The sequence below is a fragment of the Malaclemys terrapin genome, chromosome 20, assembly GCF_027887155.1.
Source record: "Malaclemys terrapin pileata isolate rMalTer1 chromosome 20, rMalTer1.hap1, whole genome shotgun sequence".
In the NCBI taxonomy this organism is placed as follows: domain Eukaryota; kingdom Metazoa; phylum Chordata; order Testudines; family Emydidae; genus Malaclemys; species Malaclemys terrapin.
In genome coordinates, this window is record NC_071524.1 from 13255261 (window position 1) to 13277525 (window position 22265).

Sequence of the window (22265 nt, forward strand, 5' to 3'; positions counted from 1 at the left end):
TCCCTAGGAGATTGACGGCTCTGTTGGCGATTAGGGTGAGGGGGAATTGGTCTCTGTCTCTCCCGGGTTCCCAGCCCCCCATCCCTGCCCCCCCCCCCCAGCTTGGCTCTCTCTGACGTGAGTGGCCGGATGCTGGGAGACGCCGAGAAGTTAACATTGATTTTTTAGCTTCCCCGGTGGCTTTTAGCCGAGTAAATATTATTGCGCAGTGTCCGGGGAGCTGGCGGGTGATTGATTAGAGACGGGAACATGGAGCAGCCGGTTTGCATGGCTGGCTCCGTGCTGCTCCTGCGGCTGATTTCCTCCATTGCCACCTCCTCAATGGTGGGGGCCTAAGAGGGGATGTAATGTCTAGTGGTTAAAGCACAGGACTGGGCATTAGGACTTCCATCCACCTCCTTATACACCCATCCATTTAGTCATCCATCTCCATACACATCCATCCATCCATCCATCCATCCATCCCCACATGTACCTGTCCATCCATGTCCTTATGCCTCTATCTGTCCATCCATCTCCATACACATCCATCCATCCATCCATCCATCCATCCATCCATCCATCCATCCAACTCCTTACATATCTATCTATGCATCCATCCCTACACAAACACATCCATCCATCTCCATGCACATCTATCTACCCATACATCCATCTGTCCATCTATTTCCTTACACATCTATCTATTCACTCATCCACCCCATCCACATCTGTCCATCCACCTCCATCCACACCCATCCATCCGTCTATCTTTCATTCATCCTTATATACACCTATCAATCTCTCCATCCCCATACGCACCCTTCCATCTGTCTGTAGTATCTGGGGCCATACATAGGTTAAATGTTGCAGCAAAGCCCATCGACATGGGGCCAGCAGCTGGCTGGCTTTGCTGGCGCATTCTGACCTGGGGCACGCTCACCAGGACGCCTTCTGCTCTGCTGGCAGGGACACACTTTGCCCAACTCTCGTTGATCCCTTTTCACCCAAGCGCTTTCTGCCACTCCTTGCTGAAGCATGGGGCAGCGGGGCCTGTGGGTAGATCACCTCCCTGGCAGTCAGGACAGTCCAGAGGCTAATCCCAGCGCTGGTACTCAGAGGCCGTGGGACCGCAGCAAACCACATGCCCTCTCTGTGCCTCGGTATCTCCGGCTGTACAACAGGGATAATGACCCTGACCTGGTGAAATTCTCCAAGACGCTGACAGCCCTCAGGAGATCCAGCCACTGGGACTCCGAGAAGCCTTGTCATAGAGTCCAGGTTGGAGACTGACCAAGAGCCAACTCCAGGCTAGATTAGGAGTTTGCCTGCTGCTGTCCCAGGCCCTCCCTCCTCTGACGGTTAGAACTCATCTCCTTTCCCAGCCTCTATGATTCCTGGCCAGTTAATCCCCATTTGATTCCCTGGGGTGCCCTGAACCTTTGCAAAGTGCTTTGGGATCCCCGGCGGAGATGCCACTCTCGGAGTGCCACAGGGCAAGAGGAGACAGGAGTTTCTTTGCTGTGTGCATGGTGCTCGTGTCATGGGCCATTGTCCAGGGACCCCCTGCCCTCCAGCCTGCCTCCATGGGTCACGACTCCTTCTGCTTGTGGTGAATGATCCTCCACAGGGGCCCAGGGTTTGGGGCAGGTCTGGGGCTGGTTCTTACCAGACTCGAGCCCCCCGGTCCTTGGTTCCAAGAAGAAGCAGCCATGTAGCCACTGCTCTGGGTACAGACCGATCCCTACATTCTCCCCGCTGCCCACCCAGCATCCCCGACAGCCTCCACTTGGGCCAGGCATCCCAGGGCTGCCCGGACTCTGGGTTTCCACAGGGCAGACACTGGGGGGGTTGGCGTGGCCCATACTAGGGGAAGAGGGTCTTTGCCCCTCACGTGTGGCTGCTGCACTGTTTCTGGGTCAGCTCTAGCAGCCAACTCTGGGGCTTGGCTCTTCAGTTCTGCAGCAGGGATGTTCAGCACAGGGGGTTGCAGGTTCAGACCCCGCTGTCAGCCCAAACATGGCCACCGCTGGGTCTCCAGCAGCCTTTGGTGCTTTCTCCATGGGCATTCTGGGCAGGGCTGGGTCCCCTGTGTCTGCCAGTCCCAGGCAGCCCCACCCACCCGCTGCATCTCACCAGCCTATCCCGGGAGCAAAGTCCAAGGCCAGCCATGACACTCCCAATGTGTCCTGATCTCAGACAGGGCCTCTCCCGGCCAAACCCTAGGATGTGCCACTCCCTTTGCCAGCCATAATGGTATATCCTGGTGTCTGCACCAGGGGGACTAGCAGGGGCCAGACACTGTGGTCACATGCGTGGGGCACAGAGGGTCTTTGGTTTTCCCACCCCTTGGGCATCTGATCCCTTTAGAGCAGTGGTTTTCAACCTGGGGTCCGCAGCCCCTGTGTCTAAGATTTCCAAAGGGGTCTGCACCTCCATTCGAAATATTTTAGGGGCCCGCAAATGAAAAAAGGTTGAAAACCACGGCTCTAGAGCGTCCACCCTCTATACAGGCTCCCCGCCACCAGAGGGCGACATCCCAACCACTGGGAGAGCTGCTTTTCTCCAGCAGGGGGCGTCAGCCCCAGTCAGAGCACCCTGAGGTGGGGGGACACGGTAACCGTGGGGCAGAAGCCGCTGTGGGGAGTCTGCCTGTGTAATACCCTGGCTTCCCAGCCCCCAGCCAGGGTAATGCCTGCTCTGCGAGGGACGCCTCCTGTGAGGTGCAAAACCCCAGGATATCTGGGGCGGTTCTGAGCTGGTCCAGCTGACACTGGGCACCGTACAAATTTCCCAGCATAGCTACCTTCAAAAAGGGCTGGGCAAAACTGGCCAGGTAGCAACCCTCACTCAGGCTGCGCCTTGGCTGCTGATGGGTGAGGGTTCAAATCCCCCCTCCCTCACACGCTTGTGGGTCTGACACTGTCTGGATTCCCTCTGGGATTCATTTTCTAGCATTATTTCCAGGCCTTTGCCAAAAGGCGGGGTTGTTACAGGACAAGACCAGTGGAAGTTTGCTGGTCAATTAAGGCAGGACCCCGCTCTCCTCTCAGAGCCAGGGACAGAACCCAGCCGTCCTGACTCCCAGCCCTCCCGCTTCAACCAGTGGACCCCAGAGCCAGGGACAGAACCCAGGAGTCCTGACTCCCAGCTCCAACCACTGGCCCCATCCCTCAGTACTAGGGAAGAAGTAAGACAAGCGGCCTAGAAGGAGATACCCCCAGGCCAACCCCCTCAGGCTAACAACAGGCAGTGCGAAGAAGCAGGGAAGGGTTTGCATGGGGAAGCTGAGGTCTGGCAAATTCAGGACTGGGATGGGCTCATCGGCCTGGGAGCTGAGGGAGATTCTGGCCCATGCGACAGGTGGGGCAAAGGGAGGGTTGGTGGGGGACAGCGACGCCAGGCTGGGGCCGGCTCTTTCTTTAGGCCTGCGTCCCCCCCCCGGGAGCTGGGCTCAGCAGGGCCTTTCCCCCTGACAGTGCCCGCTTGGGGGACAGAGCGGCTTTCCGCTCCGTGGTGCTGTGGTAACCGTGGTTATGTCAACGCCAGCCACTCCGAGGCAGAGAGACTCTGGTCTCTTGTTGGGGCAGCGGAGTAGCGCTGGGGGTCAACGGCCCATCAACACCGCGCAATGGCTGTGAGCTTCCCCACGGCTGTTCCTAGAAGGGCGAGGAGCGGGCGGGCGGGGTGGGCATGAAATTCCTGCCTCCTGCAGTCTTCACATCCTGTCCTCAGCTGGGCTGCAGGACAGCAGTTGAGCAGCTCCTGTGCCCCACCCCAGAGGTGGCTGCATCTCAGGAACCTTATTAGGGGGACCAGATAGCAAGTGTGAAAAATCGGGTCACTTTTTGGGGGGGGGGGGGTATAGTTGCCTATATAAGACAAAGCCCCTAATTTCGGGATGGTCCCCGAAACCCCTATAGACAGTTTGGGATCCTTCTAAGGGAAAATCCCTTATGGTTGTCCCCCGTAGAAGCGGCCTGCTCCCCTGCCCCCAGGTCTGTCTGTGGGCTGTGTACTGGAGACACTTCCCCGCCCCCCCGATCTCCCTCCCTCCGAGGGGCTTCCCCGCACTGTCAGGTCTCAGGCGCTGTATTTATCCCGGGCTCCCCGCTGAACTTCCCACCCACCCGAACCCGGCTCCCTCGGCCAGGGCCCTGGATCGCAGCAGGACGACACGTCTAATGTGCCCTATAAATAACCCCTTCCCACCAGCTGCTGCTGCCTGAGGGTTCTCACGGGAACCAGGTCCTGCTCAGGAGGGTGGGGGGAAGCAGAGGGGGTCGGAGCCCTGCTTGAGGGTGGGATCTATCTGTGCCCATCCCCATGGCATCTTGCTGATGGGGGATCTGTTGGAGAGGGAGGCAGGTGCCCTGGGCCTCTGCTCTGCCGTTGAGACCAGCAGGGAGCCCCATTGCCAATCCATCCGGGTTGCTTCCCCCCAGGGCGCCTCTCCCCGGGTGCACCCCGGCTCTGCTGGAGAGGGACCGAGACAACCGCCGGCGCCTGCAGGACCCCTGAGCCGGACGCCGCTAGCTGGCCTCATGTCTGCACTGCAGCTGAAGCATGTGGGAGCCTTTTACCCTCTTCCTGCTGCTTATGTCGCTCCAGGGAACAGCAGAGGTGAGACTGCACCCCAGGGTGCTTCCCCCCCCCACGGCTGGCACTCAGCTCAGTGACCCCCCCAGGCAGCACCTCAGACCCCTGTTGTTCCATCTCGGTGCAAAACCATCCCCTGCAGCAACTGCACCGCAGCCAGTGCTCCTGTCCCACTCCCCACAGCACCCCTGCTGGGAGAGGCCGGGACTGGAGTAGCTGGGAACTCCCCCCACAGCCAGTGCTCCTGCCCCGCTCCCCACAGCACCCCCTGCTGGGAGAGGCCGGGACTGGAGTAGCTAGGAGCTCCTTGCACACCCAGCGCTCCTGTCCCACTCCCCACAGCGCCCCCTGCTGGGAGAGGCCGGGACTGGAGTAGCTGGGAGCTCCTTGCACACCCAGCGCTCCTGTCCCACTCCCCACAGCGCCCCCTGCTGGGAGAGGCCGGAACTGGAGTAGCTGGGAACTCCCCCACAGCCAACACTCCTGCCCTGCTCCCCACAGCGCCCCCTGCTGGGAGAGGCTGGGACTGGAGTATCCAGGAAGTTGTATTTTCCTCCATGTGAGCCCTGGGGCTGCAGTCTATTCAGGGGGACAGGGACATGGCTGCACCCCGAGCCCTTTGCCCTGACTCCCATCCCGTTGCAGGCGAGCTCCTCGGAGAAGTCAGCCAAGGACATGTTTGCGGCCTGGAGGCAGTACCAGCAGGAGTGTGAGCGCAGCATGGCCGAGGAGTCGGATCCCACAGGTGAGGGGAACGGGTTGTCCCATCTGGGCCGGGGTTGGGGTGGGGCCAGCGGGTCTCATGAGTGCACCCGGCACCCACTTGTGCATCCCAGCCCCTCCTCTCAGCACATGTTGCCATGTTTGCGAACCCATGTTGTGTGTTCTTGCATGGGGTAGCGTGTTAGTGTGGTCCATGTGCATGCCTGAGCGTGGTGTCTGTGTGTGCCCTCTTTTGCATGTGCATGCATGTGGTTGGCATGTGCATGGGGGAGCTGCCTGGATGGGGGTGGTTATGCAGGCACATTTCTATGCGTGTGTGTGATTTGCGTGTGTGTCTGTGTTTGCAGAGGCGAGTTTGTGTGTGTGTGTGTGGTTTGCACAAGTGTGTGTGATTTGCACGTGTCTGTATTTACAGAGGTGAGTTTGTGTGTGTGGTTTGCACATGTGCGTGTGATTTGCACGTGTCTGTGTTTACAGAGATGAGTTTGCGTGTGTGTTACACATGTGCATGTGATTTGCACGTGTCTGCGTTTGCAGAGGTGAGTTTGTGTGTGTGGTTTGCACACGTGTGTGTGATTTGCACGTATCTGTATTTACAGAGGTGAGTTTGTGTGTGTGTGGTTTGCACCCGTGTGTGATTTGCACGTGTCTGCGTTTGCAGAGGCAAGTTTGTGTGTGTGAGTTGCACATGTGCACGTGATTTGCACGTTTGTGTAGGTGAGTTTGTGTGTGTGGTTTACAAACATGCGCGTGACTTGCCCATGTCTGTGGACGCTTAGGCCTGCTTGCCGTGCATGGGTCACACACGTGTGAATGTGATTTGCACATGGATGTGTGCGGCCGCCCAGGCCTGTGTGACCGGCGTTTGCCGGTCTCTGTGACGTGCGAGTGTTTTAAACAGCCTCTTATCTTCATCCCCTCCCAGGCCTGGTGTGTAACCGGACTTTTGATATGTATGCCTGCTGGGGGGACACTCTGCCCAACACCACCGCCATGGTGCCCTGCCCGTGGTACCTGCCCTGGCATCACCACGGTAAATATCCCTTCCTCCGAGGCTCGTTCCAGCCACAACCCCTTCCCATGCCTGCCCCCTCGGCCCGCCTGCTGGGACCCGCTCCCTGTCCCTGAGCTACGGGGCCCGATTCTGATCTTGCTGGAATCCAGAGTTTTGGGCCTGGGGCTGCACTGCAGAGGACCAGGCCTGCGGGTGTCAGCTCCGAGCTCAGGCCCACGCAGAGCACGGTGATGTTAACCCGCGCGTCCCCACACCCCCATGACTGAGGCCGCGGGGGTGTGTGTCACTTTAAGGGCAGGGCGGGGACATCCGTGGGCAGTGGCGGTGTGGCTGTGGCTGACCCTTTTCCCCCCCCTCGCCTGCCACTTGGCTCCCTCTGGTCTCCTCCCCGGCAGTTCGTGGCGGGTTCGTGATGCGGCTCTGCGGCCCGGCTGGCCAGTGGGTGACGGACGAGTCGGGGCTGCCCTGGAGGGACCACTCGCAGTGCGAGGATCTCAGCACAGACCACCCCTTCCAGGTCAGTGCCCCTGCCGGCCAGTCCACAGGCTGCTTCCCAGCCTGGCTCCCAGCTCCTAAGCTACGCGGCTTTCTCTCCTACTGCTCCCACCCAGCCTCCGGCTCCCTCTGTGCTCCGGCAGCCCCTCCCTCTCCAGCGCTGGAGGGATCTGTTGGCTGGATGCGGCGCTGCCCGGGAAGGATCCAGCCGCCGGGTCCCCGCTCTGTTTGCAGATCAATGCCCGCGCCAGTCCCTGATTGTCCTGGCAGGGGGCGCCCTCCCCTGTAAATGCTCCGAGTGGCAGGGGTGGGGCGGAGGGAGGGGGCGAAGGAAGGGGCAAGGAGCCCGGACCTGAACCTCCGCCGCGTCCCTTTGCAGAAGCAGGTGCGGTTCCTGGAGCAGTTCCGGCTGATGTACACCGTGGGCTACTCCCTCTCGCTGGTCTCCCTGCTGCTCGCCCTGCTGCTGCTCCTGGCTTTCAGGTACTGCAGAGCCCGGGGGCACGATGGAGTTAATGGTCCAGATCCGGATGTCAGTGCAGAGGGCATGCACTGAGGTCACTCGGGATTTGCACCCAGGTCGCAAGGCAGGGTTCAGACCCGTGGGTTTTATCTGTACCATCACTCTGGGTCAGCGCCCGGTGACGCTCGCAGGTAGTTGGTGTAGATGACCACAGCTGATTAGTTTCAATGCTGGAGTACGGCTGCCCTCCCATCCCCCCGACTGATGGTCCCCCCCCCCCGCAGGAAGCTGAGATGCACCCGCAACTACATCCACGTGAACCTCTTCCTCTCGTTCATGCTGCGGGCTGTCTCCATCCTCACCCGGGACGCCCTCCTCCGCGTGCGCTTCTCCAAGGACCTGCGGCACGAGGGGGACCTCTTCCATCTCCTCGGGGACCAGGTACTGCCTGGCCCTGGGCGTCACTCCCAGAGGGGGCAGGGGGAGCAGATCCAGAGCCCCTTTCTGACCCGGGGGGGGGGGAGAATCCCTACCTCCAAGTGGGGGCACTGCAGGGAGCACCCCGTACATCGGGGGTGAAAGCCCGGGGACCCCCAAGATCAGCAGCTAGGCAGTATGGGCCAGACCCCAGCTGGCTTAAATCAGGACTGAAATTCATGGAGCCGTGTCCGCTGTGATCCAGCACCAGTGGCGCTCTGGCCTGTTTACACCAGTTCCGGACCTGGCCCCAGGCTGACCCACTCCCAATAGGCACCATGGGCAGCAGGGTTAGGCGTGGGATCAGCGAGGTAATCCGGGGGTGGGGGGAGGGATCCACCTGCGTATCCGTAGGGTGTGCCCACCACAGAGGAAGGGGAATTACTCAGAGCAATGGGACGAAAGGCAGTATAGGGAAACTGAGGCTGGATTCCGGGCAAAGCTTCCTGACTCGAAGATCCGTGGGGTGGGAGAGTTGCCTCCCCAGGGGAAGGGCTGGGAGCGTCCCCATGGGAATCTGGGCCAAGCCATGGGGGGACCGACTGTAGGGGATGCCCTTGCCCCAAGCAGGGATGGGCTGGCCATGACCTGATGGCGCTCCTCCATCCGCCACCCTCCAGCATTCCCACCTCTCTCTGCTCCTCTCCCCCGCTTCCCCGGGGGCTCAGGCTGCCGCCGGCTGCCGCCTGGCTCAGGTCCTGACCCAGTACTGCGTCGGGGCCAACTACTACTGGCTGCTGGTGGAAGGGCTCTACCTGCACAACCTACTTGTGCTGATGGCCATCTCGGAGGAGAGCTGCTTTGTGGGCTACCTGCTTGTCGGATGGGGTGAGTGGGGCCGTGCAGGCATGGCCGGGAGGGGGCATGATGGTGGTACTGCAATACTCGCCGGGGCATAGGGAGACCCCCTTTGGTGACCCTAGGCAATGCAGGCTGGGAGCTGGAAAGGGCCCCAGGGTACGTCTGCATCCAGCAGCCCCCTGAAAGAATCCCCTTTAGGTGCTTGCCCCAGCCTGGCTCTGCTCTGCCGCGAAGGGCAGTGCGGGGCTCCACCCACAACTCCTGCAGTGTTTCACAGCAGGTCTCGGCATCCCGGTGGGTAACGCGCCGGAGTCCTGTCTCCACTACCACTAGCACTCCCACCAGTGTCAGAGATGCACCCACTGGAGAGGAGAGGGAAAATGCTAGAGTGTATGATGCTGTACACAGGGGGGAATCTCACGGGTGGGGCTGGAGAACAAAACCCTAACTGCTGCGTCTGTCTGTCCATCTAGGAGCCCCCATCCTGTTTGTCATTCCCTGGGTGATCATCAGATACCTCTATGAAAACAACCAGTAAGTCCGGCCAGCGAAATCTCTCCGGTTCAGGGTCCAGCACAGAAAGAAAGTGCTTGGAAATCCTCGAACACGGGGTGGCCTTGTCAGCGGGTCTCCAGGGAACAGGGCGGGAAACAGGGGGTTTGGTGCCAGGAAACATTTTGAGGGGAAACATTTAAAAATCCGTTTTATTTTCTTCAAAAACGTCCAGGTTTTCGTTGAAAATCCAAACCCTGAGGTTTAAAAAATAAACGATTTTAGGATTTCAGCCAAAATTTCTCAGCCTTCAGTTGCCAAAAACACGAGGGGGAAAATTGGCTAAAAACGAACCTTTCCATTTTGATGAAAAAGTCACTTCTTGTCCAAAAAACCCATGTCGAATCAAATGTCCCGAGCGGCTCCAGCCCGAGACGTTTTCCCCATCCCTGTTCCACACCCATGTAAATGGGTGTGTGTGAGCTCGCTGCATTCACAGCACTTTGCGACCCCAGACCCACGCATGAGCGTCGCTTGTAGGACTTGACCCATCCATCTCTGGTGTATCAGCTAACGGGCTAATTCTGCTAGCCAGAGCGAGTAACAGCGCCGAGGTTCTTATGTGCTCCAGCCAGGGGTTCTCAACCTTTTTCTTTCTGCTATAAAAACTCCACGGCCCACCTGTGCCACAACAACCGTTTTTCTGCCCCCACTCCACCCCTTCCACGAGGCCCCGCCCCTGCCCCACCTCTTCCCACCCCTTCCCCGCCCCCATTCCAATCCCATCCCCAAAGTCCCTGCCCCACCTCTTCCCACCCCTTCCCCGCCCCCATTCCAATCCCATCCCCAAAGTCCCTGCCCCAACGCCATGTTCCCGCTCCTCCCCCTCCCTTCCGGAGCATGCTAACACTGCCAAACAGCTGTTTGGCAGCGGCCGGGCAGGAAGCGCTGGTAGGTAGGCGGAGGCACGGGGACGCGGTGCGCTCAGGAGAGGGGGAAGAGGAGGTGGAGCAGGGGAGGAGGGGAGCTTGGCTGCCGGTGGGTGCAGAGCACCCACTAATTTTTCCCTGTGGGTGCTCTAGCCCCGGAGCACCCACGGAGTCAGCGCCTATGCCACAAAGCTAAGTTGCTGAGGCTTCAACTTCAGCCCTGGATGGCAGGGCTCAGGGCCCTGCAATATTCCATGCAGTCATGCGTAGTGGGATTTGATGAGTCTAATGCCGACCATGCTTGGCGGACCCCCTGCTTGAGAACCACTGGCTCCAGCCACCTGTAGGGGTTAGGAAGGGATCCCCCCCCGCCCCGATGTATTCTGGGTTTGGGTTTTTTTAATCTCCTTCCTCTGAAGCATCATGTACACAGCTGGAGATGGGAGCCTGGACTGGGTGGGCCAGGGCGACTCCGAGAATTCTCTCTCCGGTGCTTGGCTGGCTGGTCCTTGATCTCATGCTCAGGGTCGGATTTGGGGTGCGGAAGGAATTTGCCCCCGGGTCAGACTGGCTGTGGCCTTGGGGGACTTTTTCCCCTTCCTTTGCAGTATGGGGCATGGATCGCCCAATCAATCCCCTGCCATTGGCGGGGCCCCAGTGCCCATCGGTCCCTGGTGTTCTCTGCCTGTGGCCCATGAGTGTTTAGTCTCCGGGGGGCTGTAATACTTTGATCTAACGGAGGTTGCCGGGCTTGGGGTGGGGGCGGCTGGGTGGGGTTTAGCGGCGGGTGCTCACAGGAGCTCAGGCCGGATGATCTGATGGCCCTGGTGGGGAGCAAAGGCCAGCCCTCTGCTGATCTGGGTCACAGACAGAACTGTGCTCATGGCGGGAGAGAGAAGGCTGGTGCCACCTGGGAGGTTGCTAACTCCTGTCACCACCCCACCCGGCTATGTAGTTCCTCCCTCCCAGCCAGTTTGACGTGAGTTGGTTTTCCAGGTGCTGGGAGAGAAATGATAACATGGCCTATTGGTGGATTATCCGCTGCCCCATCCTGCTGGCCATCCTGGTGAGTTACAAACACCCACTGTTCTTCAGACAGCCAAGAGGCAGCTACTCCAGTCCTGGTCTCCCCCGGCAGGGGACGCTGTGGGGAGCGGGGACTGGCGGTGGGGGAAGCTCCCGGCTACTCCAGTCCTGGTCTCCCCCAGCAGGGGGCGCTGTGGGGAGTGGGGACTGGCGGTGGGGGAAGCTCCCGGCTACTCCAGTCCTGGTCTCCCCCAGCAGGGGGCGCTGTGGGGAGCAGGCACTGGCTGTGGGAGAAGCTCCTGGCTACTCCAGTACTGGTCTTGGCGCTGTGGGGAGGGTGCTGGCTGTGGGGGGAACTTCTGGCTTCTCCATTCCCAGTCTCACCCAGCAGGGGGTGCTGTGGGGAGCAAGGTGAGGGCTCTGGCTGTGAGAGTGCTCCCGGCTATGACAGTCCTGGTCTCACCCAGCAGGGGGTGCTGTGGGGAGCAGGCGCTGGCTGTGGGGGAGCTCCCAGCTACTACGCCAGTCCTGGTCTCACCCAGCAGGGGGTGCTGTGGGGAGCAGGGTGGAAGCGCTGGCACCGGGGGGTGATGCTTTCTCCTCCCCATGTATAAAGCGCCACTCTCCCTCCCCTATGTAAACACCAGCCCTGCTGCAGGGGCTCCCAGCCCATCCCCAGGGCAGAGGGTACCAGTGGGGAGTGGTGCCCCCTGACCTCCCCATGGGTAACTTACTCTCTCTCCCCCAGGTTAATTTTGTCATATTCCTCCGTATCATTAAGATCCTGGTCTCCAAACTCCGGGCTCACCAGATGCGCTACACGGACTATAAGTTCAGGTAGGCAGGGGCTACCCCTCGCGGCGCCCCCAGCCGGGAGCCCCGGCTCCCTGCAGTGGCATTGACTCTGGCTCTTAGATCTGGCAAACTAAGTGTGGTGGTACCACTTCCAGTGGGACAAATCCAGGGAACAGGGCAGGGGCTCACTCGGGGCGCTCTTCTCCGACACTCAGTGCTGGCCTCAATGTCCCAGTGGGGCACTAGGGGGCGCTGTGCTGCAAGGCGGGGTGGGGGCTCCCTAGGGGGCGCTCTCTCCTCGCAGTCAGTACTGATCCCAGAGCCCCAGTGGGGAACTAGGGGGCGCTGTGCTGCAAGGCGGAGTGGGGGCTCCCTAGGGGGCGCTCTCTCCTCGCAGTCAGTACTGATCCCAGAGCCCCAGTGGGGAACTAGGGGGCGCTGTGCTGCAAGGCGGAGTGGGGGCTCCCTAGGGGGCGCTCTCCCCTCGCAGTCAGTACTGATCCCAGGGCCCCAGTGGGGAACTAGGGGGCGCTGTGCTGCAGGGTGGGGTGGGAGCTCAGAAGGGGGCATTTGTGATGGGATCTCCAGCATAGGCGCCGACTCCGTGGGTGCTGAGGGGCTGCAACGCCCACAGGGAAAAATTAGCGGGTGCTCCGCACCCAGTTGCTGCCAAGCTCCCCCTGCCCCCACCCCCTCCTTGCCTCCTCCTCCCCCTCCCAGCGCTTCCCGCCAGCAGCTTAGCAGTTGTTTGGTGACGCTTAGGACTTTCCAGGAGGTAGGGAGGGAGGGGGAGGAGTGGGGACACGGCGCACTTGGGGGAGAAGGTGATAAAGAGGCAGGGCAGGGGCGGGGACTTGGGAGAAGGGGATGGAATTGGGGGGGGCAAGGGTGGTGCAGGAGCCGGGGGGTTGGGGCAGGGAGGTTGAGCACCCACAGAGCAGAGGGGAAGTCGGCGCCTATGATCCCCGCTGTGCCCCCTTAACTCTCCACCCAGCGCTGTCTCACACAAAGCTATGCCAGTGACAAACAGCAAAACCCCTCCAGGCGCCGTGACCACTCAGCCACCAGCCTGTGGAGCCTACACCCAGCCAAACTGCATGAATGTTCCCTGAGCCATTCATGAATCCTACAGAGAGAGGCACCAGCCAGTCACCCCAGCCCCCAGCTGCCACCCCAGAAATATACCAGCATACGCGGCTCAAGATGCCCTTGGAACGGGCAAACTCATTAATTAGTTCACCACTTGCTCAAAGGGAAGTGGCCACGCACCAGCCTTTGTAATCTGAGCTGAGATTCCCCGAGTACTTCAGCCGAGAGCACACTGTTCTAGGTAAAATAGAAAGCAGATTTATTAACTCCACAAAGACAGGTTTTAAATGATTCTAGGTAGCAGGCAGAGAGACCCAAGTTGGTTACATAAGAAATAAAGCGAAACAGAGTCTAAATTCAACAAACTATGTGGGATTTGAATCAAGCAGGGTCTCTTGATTCAACGCTAACAGATGTTACAACTCCTCAGTACAAAGACTGGGTTCCCTTCCAGCCTGGGACCAATCTCCCCAGTTCAAAGTCTTTGTCTTCCAGATGTTGAGATCAGGGGAAGAGGCCAAGTGATCATAGAATGTCAGGGTTTGAAGGGACCTCAGGAAATCATCTAGTCCAACCCACTGCTCAACGCAGGACCAATCAATCCCCAGGTAGATTTTTGCCCCAAATCCTTAAACGGCCCCCCTCAAGGATTGAACTCACAACGCTGGGTTTAGGAGGCCAATGCTCAAACCACTGAGCTATCCCTCCCCCTGTCATTGTCCCTCTTTTATACTTTCTTCCATCTGCTAGAAAGCTCCTTGCAGTGACATGGGGGTCAGACAGTCTCCAGTGCATACCTCGGTAGTTCTCAACCTTTCCAGTCAACTGTACCCCTTTCCCGAGTCTGATTGGTCTTGCGTACCCCAAGTTTCACCTCACTGAAAAGGTACTTGCTTACAAATTCAGACCTAAAAATAGAGCAGCGTCACAGTGCACTAATACTGACCAATCACTGACTTTCTCATTTTTACCATACAATTATCAAATAAATCAATTGGAATATAAATATTGTACTTACATTTCAGTGTGTATGACATAGAGCGGTATAAACCAGTCCATCATCCGTATGAAATTTAAGTTGGTACTGACTTCGCTAGTGCTTTTAATGTAGCCAGTTGTAAAACTAGGCAAACATCTAGATGAGTTGATGTACCCCCTGGAAAGCTCTGTGTGCCCCCAGGAGTACCCGTGCCTCTGGTTGAGAACCACTGGCGTCCGGGCCAGATTATCTCTCCTGTGGGTGCGGGGCTATTAGATTTTGTGGGGCCCTGTATACAAGTCTTTTTCCTAATTTAAAAGAAAATGATCACAATTATGACATCGAGGCTATTAACGCTATACTAAATTTGCCTTTTAATTAACATAAAGCCATTCTGTGGTCACATTTCAGTCTTAAAACATGTAGAATACAGTTAAGTTAATTCAAAATAGCCTACTTCTTACCTTAGAACAGATGATATATTAGTTTCTTTCTGGGAGGGAGTTTGGGTGCAGGAGGGGGCTCCAGGCTGGGGCAGAGTGTTGGGATGCAGGAGAGGGATGCGGGATCTGGGAGGGATTTGGTACAGGAGGGGATTCTGACCTGGGGCAGGGGGTTGGGGTGTAGGATGGGGGGTGAGGTATAGGCTCTGGCCAGGAGGCGCTTACCACAGGTGGCTCCTGGCCGGCGGTGCAGCAGGGCTCAGGCAGGCTGCCTGCATGCTGTGGCCCCACGCCGCTGCTGGCATATCTCTGCATGCCCCTTGGGGGAGGGAGACAGCGGGCAGGGTGACCAGATGTCCCGATTTTATAGGGACAGTCCTGATTTTTGGGTCTTTTTCTTATATAGGCTCCTATACCCTCCACGCCCTGTCCCAATTTTTCACACTTGCTGTCTGGTCAACCTAACAGCGGGTCTCCGTGTGCTGCCCGCACCCACAAGGGCCACCCCCGCAGCTCCCATTGGTCGGGAACCGGCCAATGGTCGCTGCGGGGACGGTGCAGGGGGTGGGGGCAGCACACTGCGCTGCTTCCCCCCCCCCCTCCGCCAGGGGCCACAGAGACCTGCCAGCAGCCAGCCGCTTCCAGGAGCAGCGTGGGGCCACGGCATGCAGGCAACCAGCCTGAGCCCCGCTGCGCCGCTGGACTTTTAGCGGCCTGGAGATGGCGATCGACTGGCAGAGGCTCCAGGATCGACCAGTCGATCGCGATCGACGGGTTGGTGACCACTGAATTGTCTATAATTATGGATTTATGTTTGCGGGGCCACCCTTAGCCCGAGGCCCTGGGCTGCAGCCCCTAAAGCCCCGGCGTTAATCCGGCCCTGACTGGTGAACATGCCCTTTCTCAGGACCTTTTGGGAGAGTGGATTCTTGGTGATGGGCCATTAACACCTGTCTGGCCAGGGATAGATGCTCCTTTGTTGTCACTGAAAGGCCAGCTGTGGGCGTTCCCACCCTCACACCGTATTTCAGTAACACACACATAGCACAACTTCATAACTTCCCATCCGATAGGACACACAACCCAACAGGAGATGCATGTTCAACACATCAAGACTTTTAAAATGATACCTCACAAGGCGTTGCACAAAACACATCATAATCATCTCCCCATGGTGAAGATGGGGGCTCCAGGGTGCTACTTGGAGGTACAGAGTGTCACAGCACTCTTCCCTGGCAGTCAGTGCTGGCACCAGAGGGGCACTAGGGGGCGCTGTGCTGCAGGGCGTGGGGCAGGAGCTCAGTACGGGGTGCTCTCCCTTCACAGTCAGTGCTGACCTTATGCCCTAGTGTGGTGCTGGGGGGCGCTGTGCGGCAGGGAGCGGGGCGGGGGCTCAGCAGGGGGCGCTGGGCTGCAGGGAGTGGGGCGGGGGCTCAGCAGGGGGCGCTGGGCTGTAGGGAGCCGGGTGGGGTCAGCAGGGGGCGCTGTGCAGCAGGGAGCGGGGCGGGGGCTCAACAGGGGGCGCTGGGCTGCAGGGAGCGGGGCGGGGTCTCAACAGGGGGCGCTGGGCTGCAGGCAGCGGGGCGGGGGCTCAACAGGGGGCGCTGGGCTGCAGGGAGCAGGGCAGGGGCTCAACAGGGGGCGCTGGGCTGCAGGGAGCGGGGTGGGGGCTCGGCGGGGGGCGCTGGGCTGCAGGGAGCGGGGTGGGGGCTCAGAAGGGGGCTCGGGGCTGCAGGGAGCCGGGTACGGGCTTGGCAGGGGACGCTGTGTGGCAGGGAGCGGGGCGGGGGCTCGGAAGGGGACGCTGGGCTGCAGGGAGCAGGGCGGGGGCTCGGCAGGGGACGCTGGGTTGCAGGGAGCGGGGCGGGGGCTGGGCGGGGGGCGCTGGGTTGCAGGGAGCGGGGTAGGGGCTCAGCAGGGGGCGCTGTGCGGCAGGGAGCCAGGCAGGGGCTCGGCGGGGGGCGCTGGGCTGCAGGGAGCCGGGCGGGGGCTCGGCAGGGGGCGCTGGGCTGCAGGGAGCAGGGTAGGGGCTCAGCAGGGGGCGCTGTGCGGCAGGGAGCCAGGCAGGGGCTCGGCGGGGGGCACTGGGCTGCAGGGAGCGGGACGGGGGCTCGGCAGGGGGCGCTGGGCTGCAGGGAGCAGGGTAGGGGCTCAGCAGGGGGCGCTGTGCGGCAGGGAGCGGGGTAGGGGCTCAGCAGGGGGCGCTGTGCGGCAGGGAGCCAGGCAGGGGCTTGGCGGGGGACGCTGGGTTGCAGGGAGCCGGGCGGGGGCTCAGCAGGGGGCTCTGGGCTGCAGGGAGCCGGGTGCGGGCTTGGCGGGGGACGCTGTGTGGCAGGGAGCGGGGTGGGGGCTCGGCAGGGGGCGCTGGGTTGCAGGGCAGCGGGGGACGCTGGGCTGCAGGGAGCGGGGTGGGGGCTCGGCAGGGGGCGCTGGGCTGCAGGGAGCCGGGCGGGGGCTCGGCAGGGGGCGCTGGGCTGCAGGGAGCGGGGTAGGGGCTCGGCAGGGGGCTCTGGGCTGCAGGGAGCGGGGTAGGGGCTCGGCAGGGGCTCTGGGCTGCAGGGAGCCAGGCGGGGGATCGGCAGGGGGCGCTGTGCTGCTGGAAGTTTGATCTCATGGCCAAGACGCAGAAAGCCTGGTCCGTGCCCCAGCTGAGGCCAGGGACTATCCCATGACACCGTGGAAACCCGGAGCATCAGCCGGATGCACTGAGCGGTCTGAGAACTGGCCCTGCCACCTGCGGGGCTGGGAAGATGCCAGGCTGGGATCCCAGCCCCGCTGCGGGAGGCCCACACCCTGCGGCTGGTTCCCTTAGCTTTGCCTCGGAGGGCCGTGCGGTCTGGCTGGGCTCTGGGCTGCGGCCCGCTCGGAGCTGACCTGCCCCGTGGGACGACTGTGGGGCTTGGCAGGGGGGCAATTCACCCCCCCGCTTCCCTATTGCTCTCTCCCAGGCTGGCCAAGTCGACGCTGACCCTGATCCCGCTGCTGGGCATCCATGAGGTGGTGTTTGCCCTGGTGACGGAGGAGCAGGCCCAGGGGACGCTGCGCTACGTCAAGCTCTTCTTTGAGCTCTTCCTCAGCTCCTTCCAGGTAGGGAGCAGAGCCGGACACCCCCGGGGCTGGGGGGTGGGGTCTGGGGCAGGGGGGTGCCGGGCCCACCCAGCCCCGGAGGAATGGGGGTGAGGGAACAGGGACTGGCCCACCCAGGGGCTGGGCTTCAGCTCTGGGGATTGTTTGCAGGTGCCTGCTATTGGGTTGGACAGAGACGTGTTCCCCAGCATCCCCCGCTCAAGCCATGTGGGGTGCTGTAGGGTCAGCCCCCTGGCACCCAGAGGCCTGCGAGGCGCAGGTGTGGTGCCGCCGGCAGAGCAGGGAGCTGGCCGAGGGCAGCTCCACGCCGAGCAGCCGTGGAATCCGGCCTGGGCATGGAGCCTCCCGAAAGGCAGCTTCACCCCACCTCTCCACCCCTGGTGTGTCCCAGGGGAACCGGGCCCAGCCCTGCCTTTATCTGCTCTTGTCTTGCAGGGTCTTCTGGTGAGCATCCTCTACTGCTTCGTCAACAAGGAGGTAGGTTCCCCACCACCACCACCGATAGGAGCTGACAGAGAAGTTTCTGATTCCCCTTAACCCTTCACACGCCGCAGTGCTGGCTCCCAGGCGAAAGGGTGGGGGCCGGCGCCCTTCCCCGAAAGTGGTGGGTGAGAGATCACGTGGCGCTGGCATGCCACGGGGCACCGGCAGCAGAGCCGGGCTGGGGAGTAGAGGCAAGGCATTGCACAGCAGCTAATGCATTATTATTTATTGGGGAGGGGTGGAGGGGCCTGATGGCCAAGGCTCAGCTGATGCGACATCTCAGTGATGACCCCTTTGCAGGGCTGGAGTGGATCTATTCAGGCCGGATCCTCTGCTGGTGATAACTTCAAGGGAGCTACGGCCCATTGACCCCAGCTGGGATCTGGCCCATTGACTCCTGTGGAGCTACGGCCCATTGACCCCAGCTGGGATCTGGCCCCATTGACTCCAATGGAGCTACGGCCCATTGACCCCAGCTGGGATCTGGCCCATTGACTCCAATGGAGCTACGGCCCATTGACACCAGCTGGGATCTGGCCCATTGACTCCAATGGAGCTACGGCCCATTGACACCAGCTGGGATCTGGCCCCATTGACTCCAATGGAGCTACGGCCCATTGACCCCAGCTGGGATCTGGCCCGTTGACTCCAATGGAGCTACGGCCCATTGACACCAGCTGGGATCTGGCCCCATTGACTCCAATGGAGCTACGGCCCATTGACCCCAGCTGGGATCTGGCCCCATTGACTCCAGTGGAGCTACGGCCCATTGACACCAGCTGGGATCTGGCCCATTGACTCCAATGGAGCTACGGCCCATTGACACCAGCTGGGATCTGGCCCGTTGACTCTAATGGAGCTACGGCCCATTGACCCCAGCTGGGATCTGGCCCCATTGACTCCAGTGGAGCTACGGCCCATTGACACCAGCTGGGATCTGGCCCCATTGACTCCAGTGGAGCTACGGCCCATTGACCCCAGCTGGGATCTGTCCCGTTGACTCTAATGGAGCTACGGCCCATTGACCCCAGCTGGGATCTGGCCCGTTGACTCCAATGGAGCTACGGCCCATTGACACCAGCTGGGATCTGGCCCGTTGACTCCAATGGAGCTACGGCCCATTGACACCAGCTGGGATCTGGCCCCATTGACTCCAATGGAGCTACGGCCCATTGACCCCCAGCTGGGATCTGGCCCATTGACTCCAATGGAGCTACGGCCCATTGACACCAGCTGGGATCTGGACCCGTTGACTCCAATGGAGCTACGGCCCATTGACCCCAGCTGGGATCTGGCCCGGTGATAGTGAACACCTTTCTGTGCATACAGCTCTCCCTCTCTCTCTCCATTTACAAGACACAATGGGATACCAATATCACACCATCATTTAACCCGCCGCTGGCTTGTGTGAAGCCTCTTGCACTGCTATGGCTTCCCCTGCCCCCCATGAACCAAGGGTCTCACCCGTCCCCTGGGCATCACTTGACCCCCCCCCCCCCGCCTCCTTTTCTCTGCCCTGCCTCAGGTCCAGTCTGAGATCCGGAGGAAGTGGCAGAGGTGCCAGTTGGGTGCGAACCTGCTGGAGAAACCCGGCCACAGCTGCAGCCACGGGCCGTCCTGCCGCTGCCAGCAGGGCAAGGCCTCGGAGGGGGGCTGCCCCCGGCGCCCCGGCCCCCCGGGGAAGAGGGGAGCAGAGGCGGAGTCCAACTGCAGCTCGGAGAACTCCACGGGCGGCTCCCAGCTGCAGCAGCAGCGCCACCCCTACGCCAGTACCGCGGGCAGCAAATCCTACTGCTACATCCCGGTCCAGACGCAGCCGGCGGGCAGGCTGGGGGGCAAGGAACTGCTCCCCAGTGCCAGGGAGCCTGGGGACAACAAGATCTCGGAGAGCTGTTGTTAAAATCAAACTCGGAGCCGGGTTCTGGACTCCTTCAGACTGTCCCTGTCTTGGGCAGGGGGCCGTCACTGAACCAGTAGGGATGGAGGGAAGGGGGTGTTGGGGGTGGGCATGGCGCACAGGGTACCTGGATACCCTCACTACCTGGTATCCTTTCCGCAGGGCACAGTGCCCCCCTGGAGTGCCCGTGGACAAATGCCGTGGGCACGTATGAGTCCACTGTGGCCCACAGCTGTTGCTGAGACTCGGGGGACGTCCAGCTGGGGTCAGTGCAGAGGCACGCCTCCTTGGGCCTGAGGTGGGCACACCCAGCCCCCTGGGAATCCAGCCCCCCACCTCCCTTGTAGGGGGCTCCCTGGATACTGTGGAGCTGGCATAAGGGCCCTGCTCTCAACCTCCTGTGTAGAGGCGACTTGGGGCGCGGCCAGAGAGCACTGCACTGTGGCTATTCCCCGCCCCCACGAGGGCCCGTAGGGGGTGGACCAGGGGCATGGCCAGATAGCACTGCGCTATGGCTATTCTCTGCCCCCGTCCCCCTCAGGCCAATAGGGGGCAGATAGAGGGTGGAGCTGGAATCCACTGTGCTGTAGGTATCGGGCCCTTAGGACGTGGAGCAGCAGTTAGATCACCCCTGAGGTCTCCCTGACAGAGAATAGGGGCCAGGCAGGGCCTAGAGAGTGCATTGGAGCTTAAGTCCACCTCCTGCCATCCTTGCCTCAAGTGCAGAGATGGGGAAACGGGCCCTGGATGTGTGTCCACCTCTTTTGAATGGCCGGTGGCTCCTGGCCTCGGTGACACCCTGTGGCAGCGAGTTCCACAGGTTAACTGTATGTGGCATTAAAAAAGCGTTGATTTTCTTGCATGCGTTGCCTTTGAATTTGATGGGATTTGAACCCGCAGAGTGTGGGGTGCTACCTGTGTAAGTGCAAGGCTTATAGAGGTGAGTGGAAGGGCGTGATGGGTTGGATCACAGAAAGCCCTTTGGGACTGCCAACTGATGTGCTGAGACTACTTCTAACCCGTTTTCCCTGGCCGCTTGGGACTCCAGAACCTTGCCTGTTTGAGCCAGACATGCTACCCTGCTACAAACCCAGACCCAGGTCTGAACCACATCCCCCAAACGCTGATTAGGCCTGAATAAAGCCTGGGAGTGGTTGGGTCATTACAAAACCTAAACCTCTTTTCCCCAATACTAATTTCCCCTACTGTTACCCACACCTTCTTTTCAACTGTCTGAAATGGACCACTCTCGTTACCACTTCAAAAGTTATTTTGCCTCCCTTGGTATCCTGTTAAGTGAATTGTCTCGTTAGACTGACCTCACACTTGGTAAGGCAACTCCCATCCTTTCATGTATTTATACCTGCTCCTGTATTTTCCACTTCATGCATCTGATGAAGTGGGTTCTAGCCCACGAAAGCTTAAGCCCAAATAAATGTGTTAGTCTCTAAGGTTAAAGATGGATTCCAGTTCAGGTCACATGATCACATGTCACTGTAAGACTTCATTACCCACTTGCCAGCACAAACCTATACAGGAAGACTTACAAGTAAACAGAGCCATCTGCAGTCAATTGTCCTGGTTAATGGGAGCCATCAAGATTCCAAACCACCATTAATGGCCCACACTTTCCATAATTACAATAGGCCCACAGAGTTATATTTCTAGTTTCAGACACAAGAATGATACATTCATACAAATAGGATGAACACACTCAGTAGATAATAAGCTTCGTAATGATACCTTAACGAGAGACCTTTTGCATGAAGCATATTCCAGTTACATTATATTCACACTCATTAGCATATTTTCATAAAATCATAGAGGGTGCAACGTCACAGAGGGGATCCAAACCAAAGTGCTGGGGGCTGGTCACCAGTTTATCCCTGTCTCCTGCCAGACCAGGACGATTAGCTTATCTCGCCTGGTGTCCTACCTCCTGCCGTAGCTCAGACAAGCAATGGGCAAGCGTGTGACCAACCCCCACTCTGTTAGTGTGCCGTACTCCAGAGCCTCGGACATGGGGGCGGGGGTGTAGAAGAGCCTCCAGAAATTGCACCGTCTCCCCCCTGTATTTAACTGAATAAAATGAAACCATGGCGACAGCGCCTCATTGCCACGGCCGCACAACTGCAGCAACAAGGCGTGGGGCTGCCTTCTAGCTCGCCCACAAGGCAGGGGCTGCACACCCGGGCTGCTGGGCCATCTGATCTGGGTCAGGATGGGCCCTGCTGGCTTTAACCCAGTGGCTGGTCAGACAGAGGGAGGATACAAGGTCTACTCCTGGCACCCCGAGGAGCTCCATCCTTAGCTCCAGCAGCAGGGCCGGGGCGGGGACCTGGGTCTGGGTCTGGAGAAGGTGGGATCTAGGCCTTGTTCCCCGGGCGTGGCTCACAGCTGCAAGGCCCAGGCAGATTCCCAACCGTGGCTCTCCGGTGTCCCGTGCCGGCCACTTCCCCCCACAATGGGACAATGGGCCCCAGGATGTGGGAT

At 60.0% G+C, this 22265-nt stretch overlaps 1 protein-coding gene across 1 annotated transcript; it reads left to right on the forward strand.

Moving 5' to 3' along the window:
* The first annotated feature begins 4515 nt into the window (after nucleotides 1–4515).
* Nucleotides 4516–19781, forward strand: GIPR (gastric inhibitory polypeptide receptor). The gene is made up of 13 exons (XM_054009931.1): nucleotides 4516–4602; nucleotides 5224–5323; nucleotides 6227–6334; nucleotides 6712–6833; nucleotides 7191–7294; nucleotides 7559–7715; nucleotides 8420–8579; nucleotides 9026–9086; nucleotides 10970–11039; nucleotides 11748–11836; nucleotides 17254–17392; nucleotides 17828–17869; nucleotides 19401–19781. The coding sequence occupies exons 1-13, from the start codon at nucleotides 4546–4548 to the stop codon at nucleotides 19773–19775; spliced, it is 1584 nt and encodes a 527-aa protein (XP_053865906.1). The 5' UTR covers nucleotides 4516–4545; the 3' UTR covers nucleotides 19776–19781.
* The last annotated feature ends 2484 nt before the right edge of the window (nucleotides 19782–22265 follow it).

Coding starts and splice junctions, on each gene's coding strand:
- GIPR (XM_054009931.1), top strand. CDS start 4,546: ATGTGGGAGCCTTTTACCCTCTTCCTGCTGCTTATGTCGCTCCAGGGA. Junction 6,335..6,711: donor CCTGCCCTGGCATCACCACG/GTAAATATCCCT, acceptor CCTCCCCGGCAG/TTCGTGGCGGGTTCGTGATG. Junction 11,040..11,747: donor CCATCCTGCTGGCCATCCTG/GTGAGTTACAAA, acceptor TCTCTCCCCCAG/GTTAATTTTGTCATATTCCT.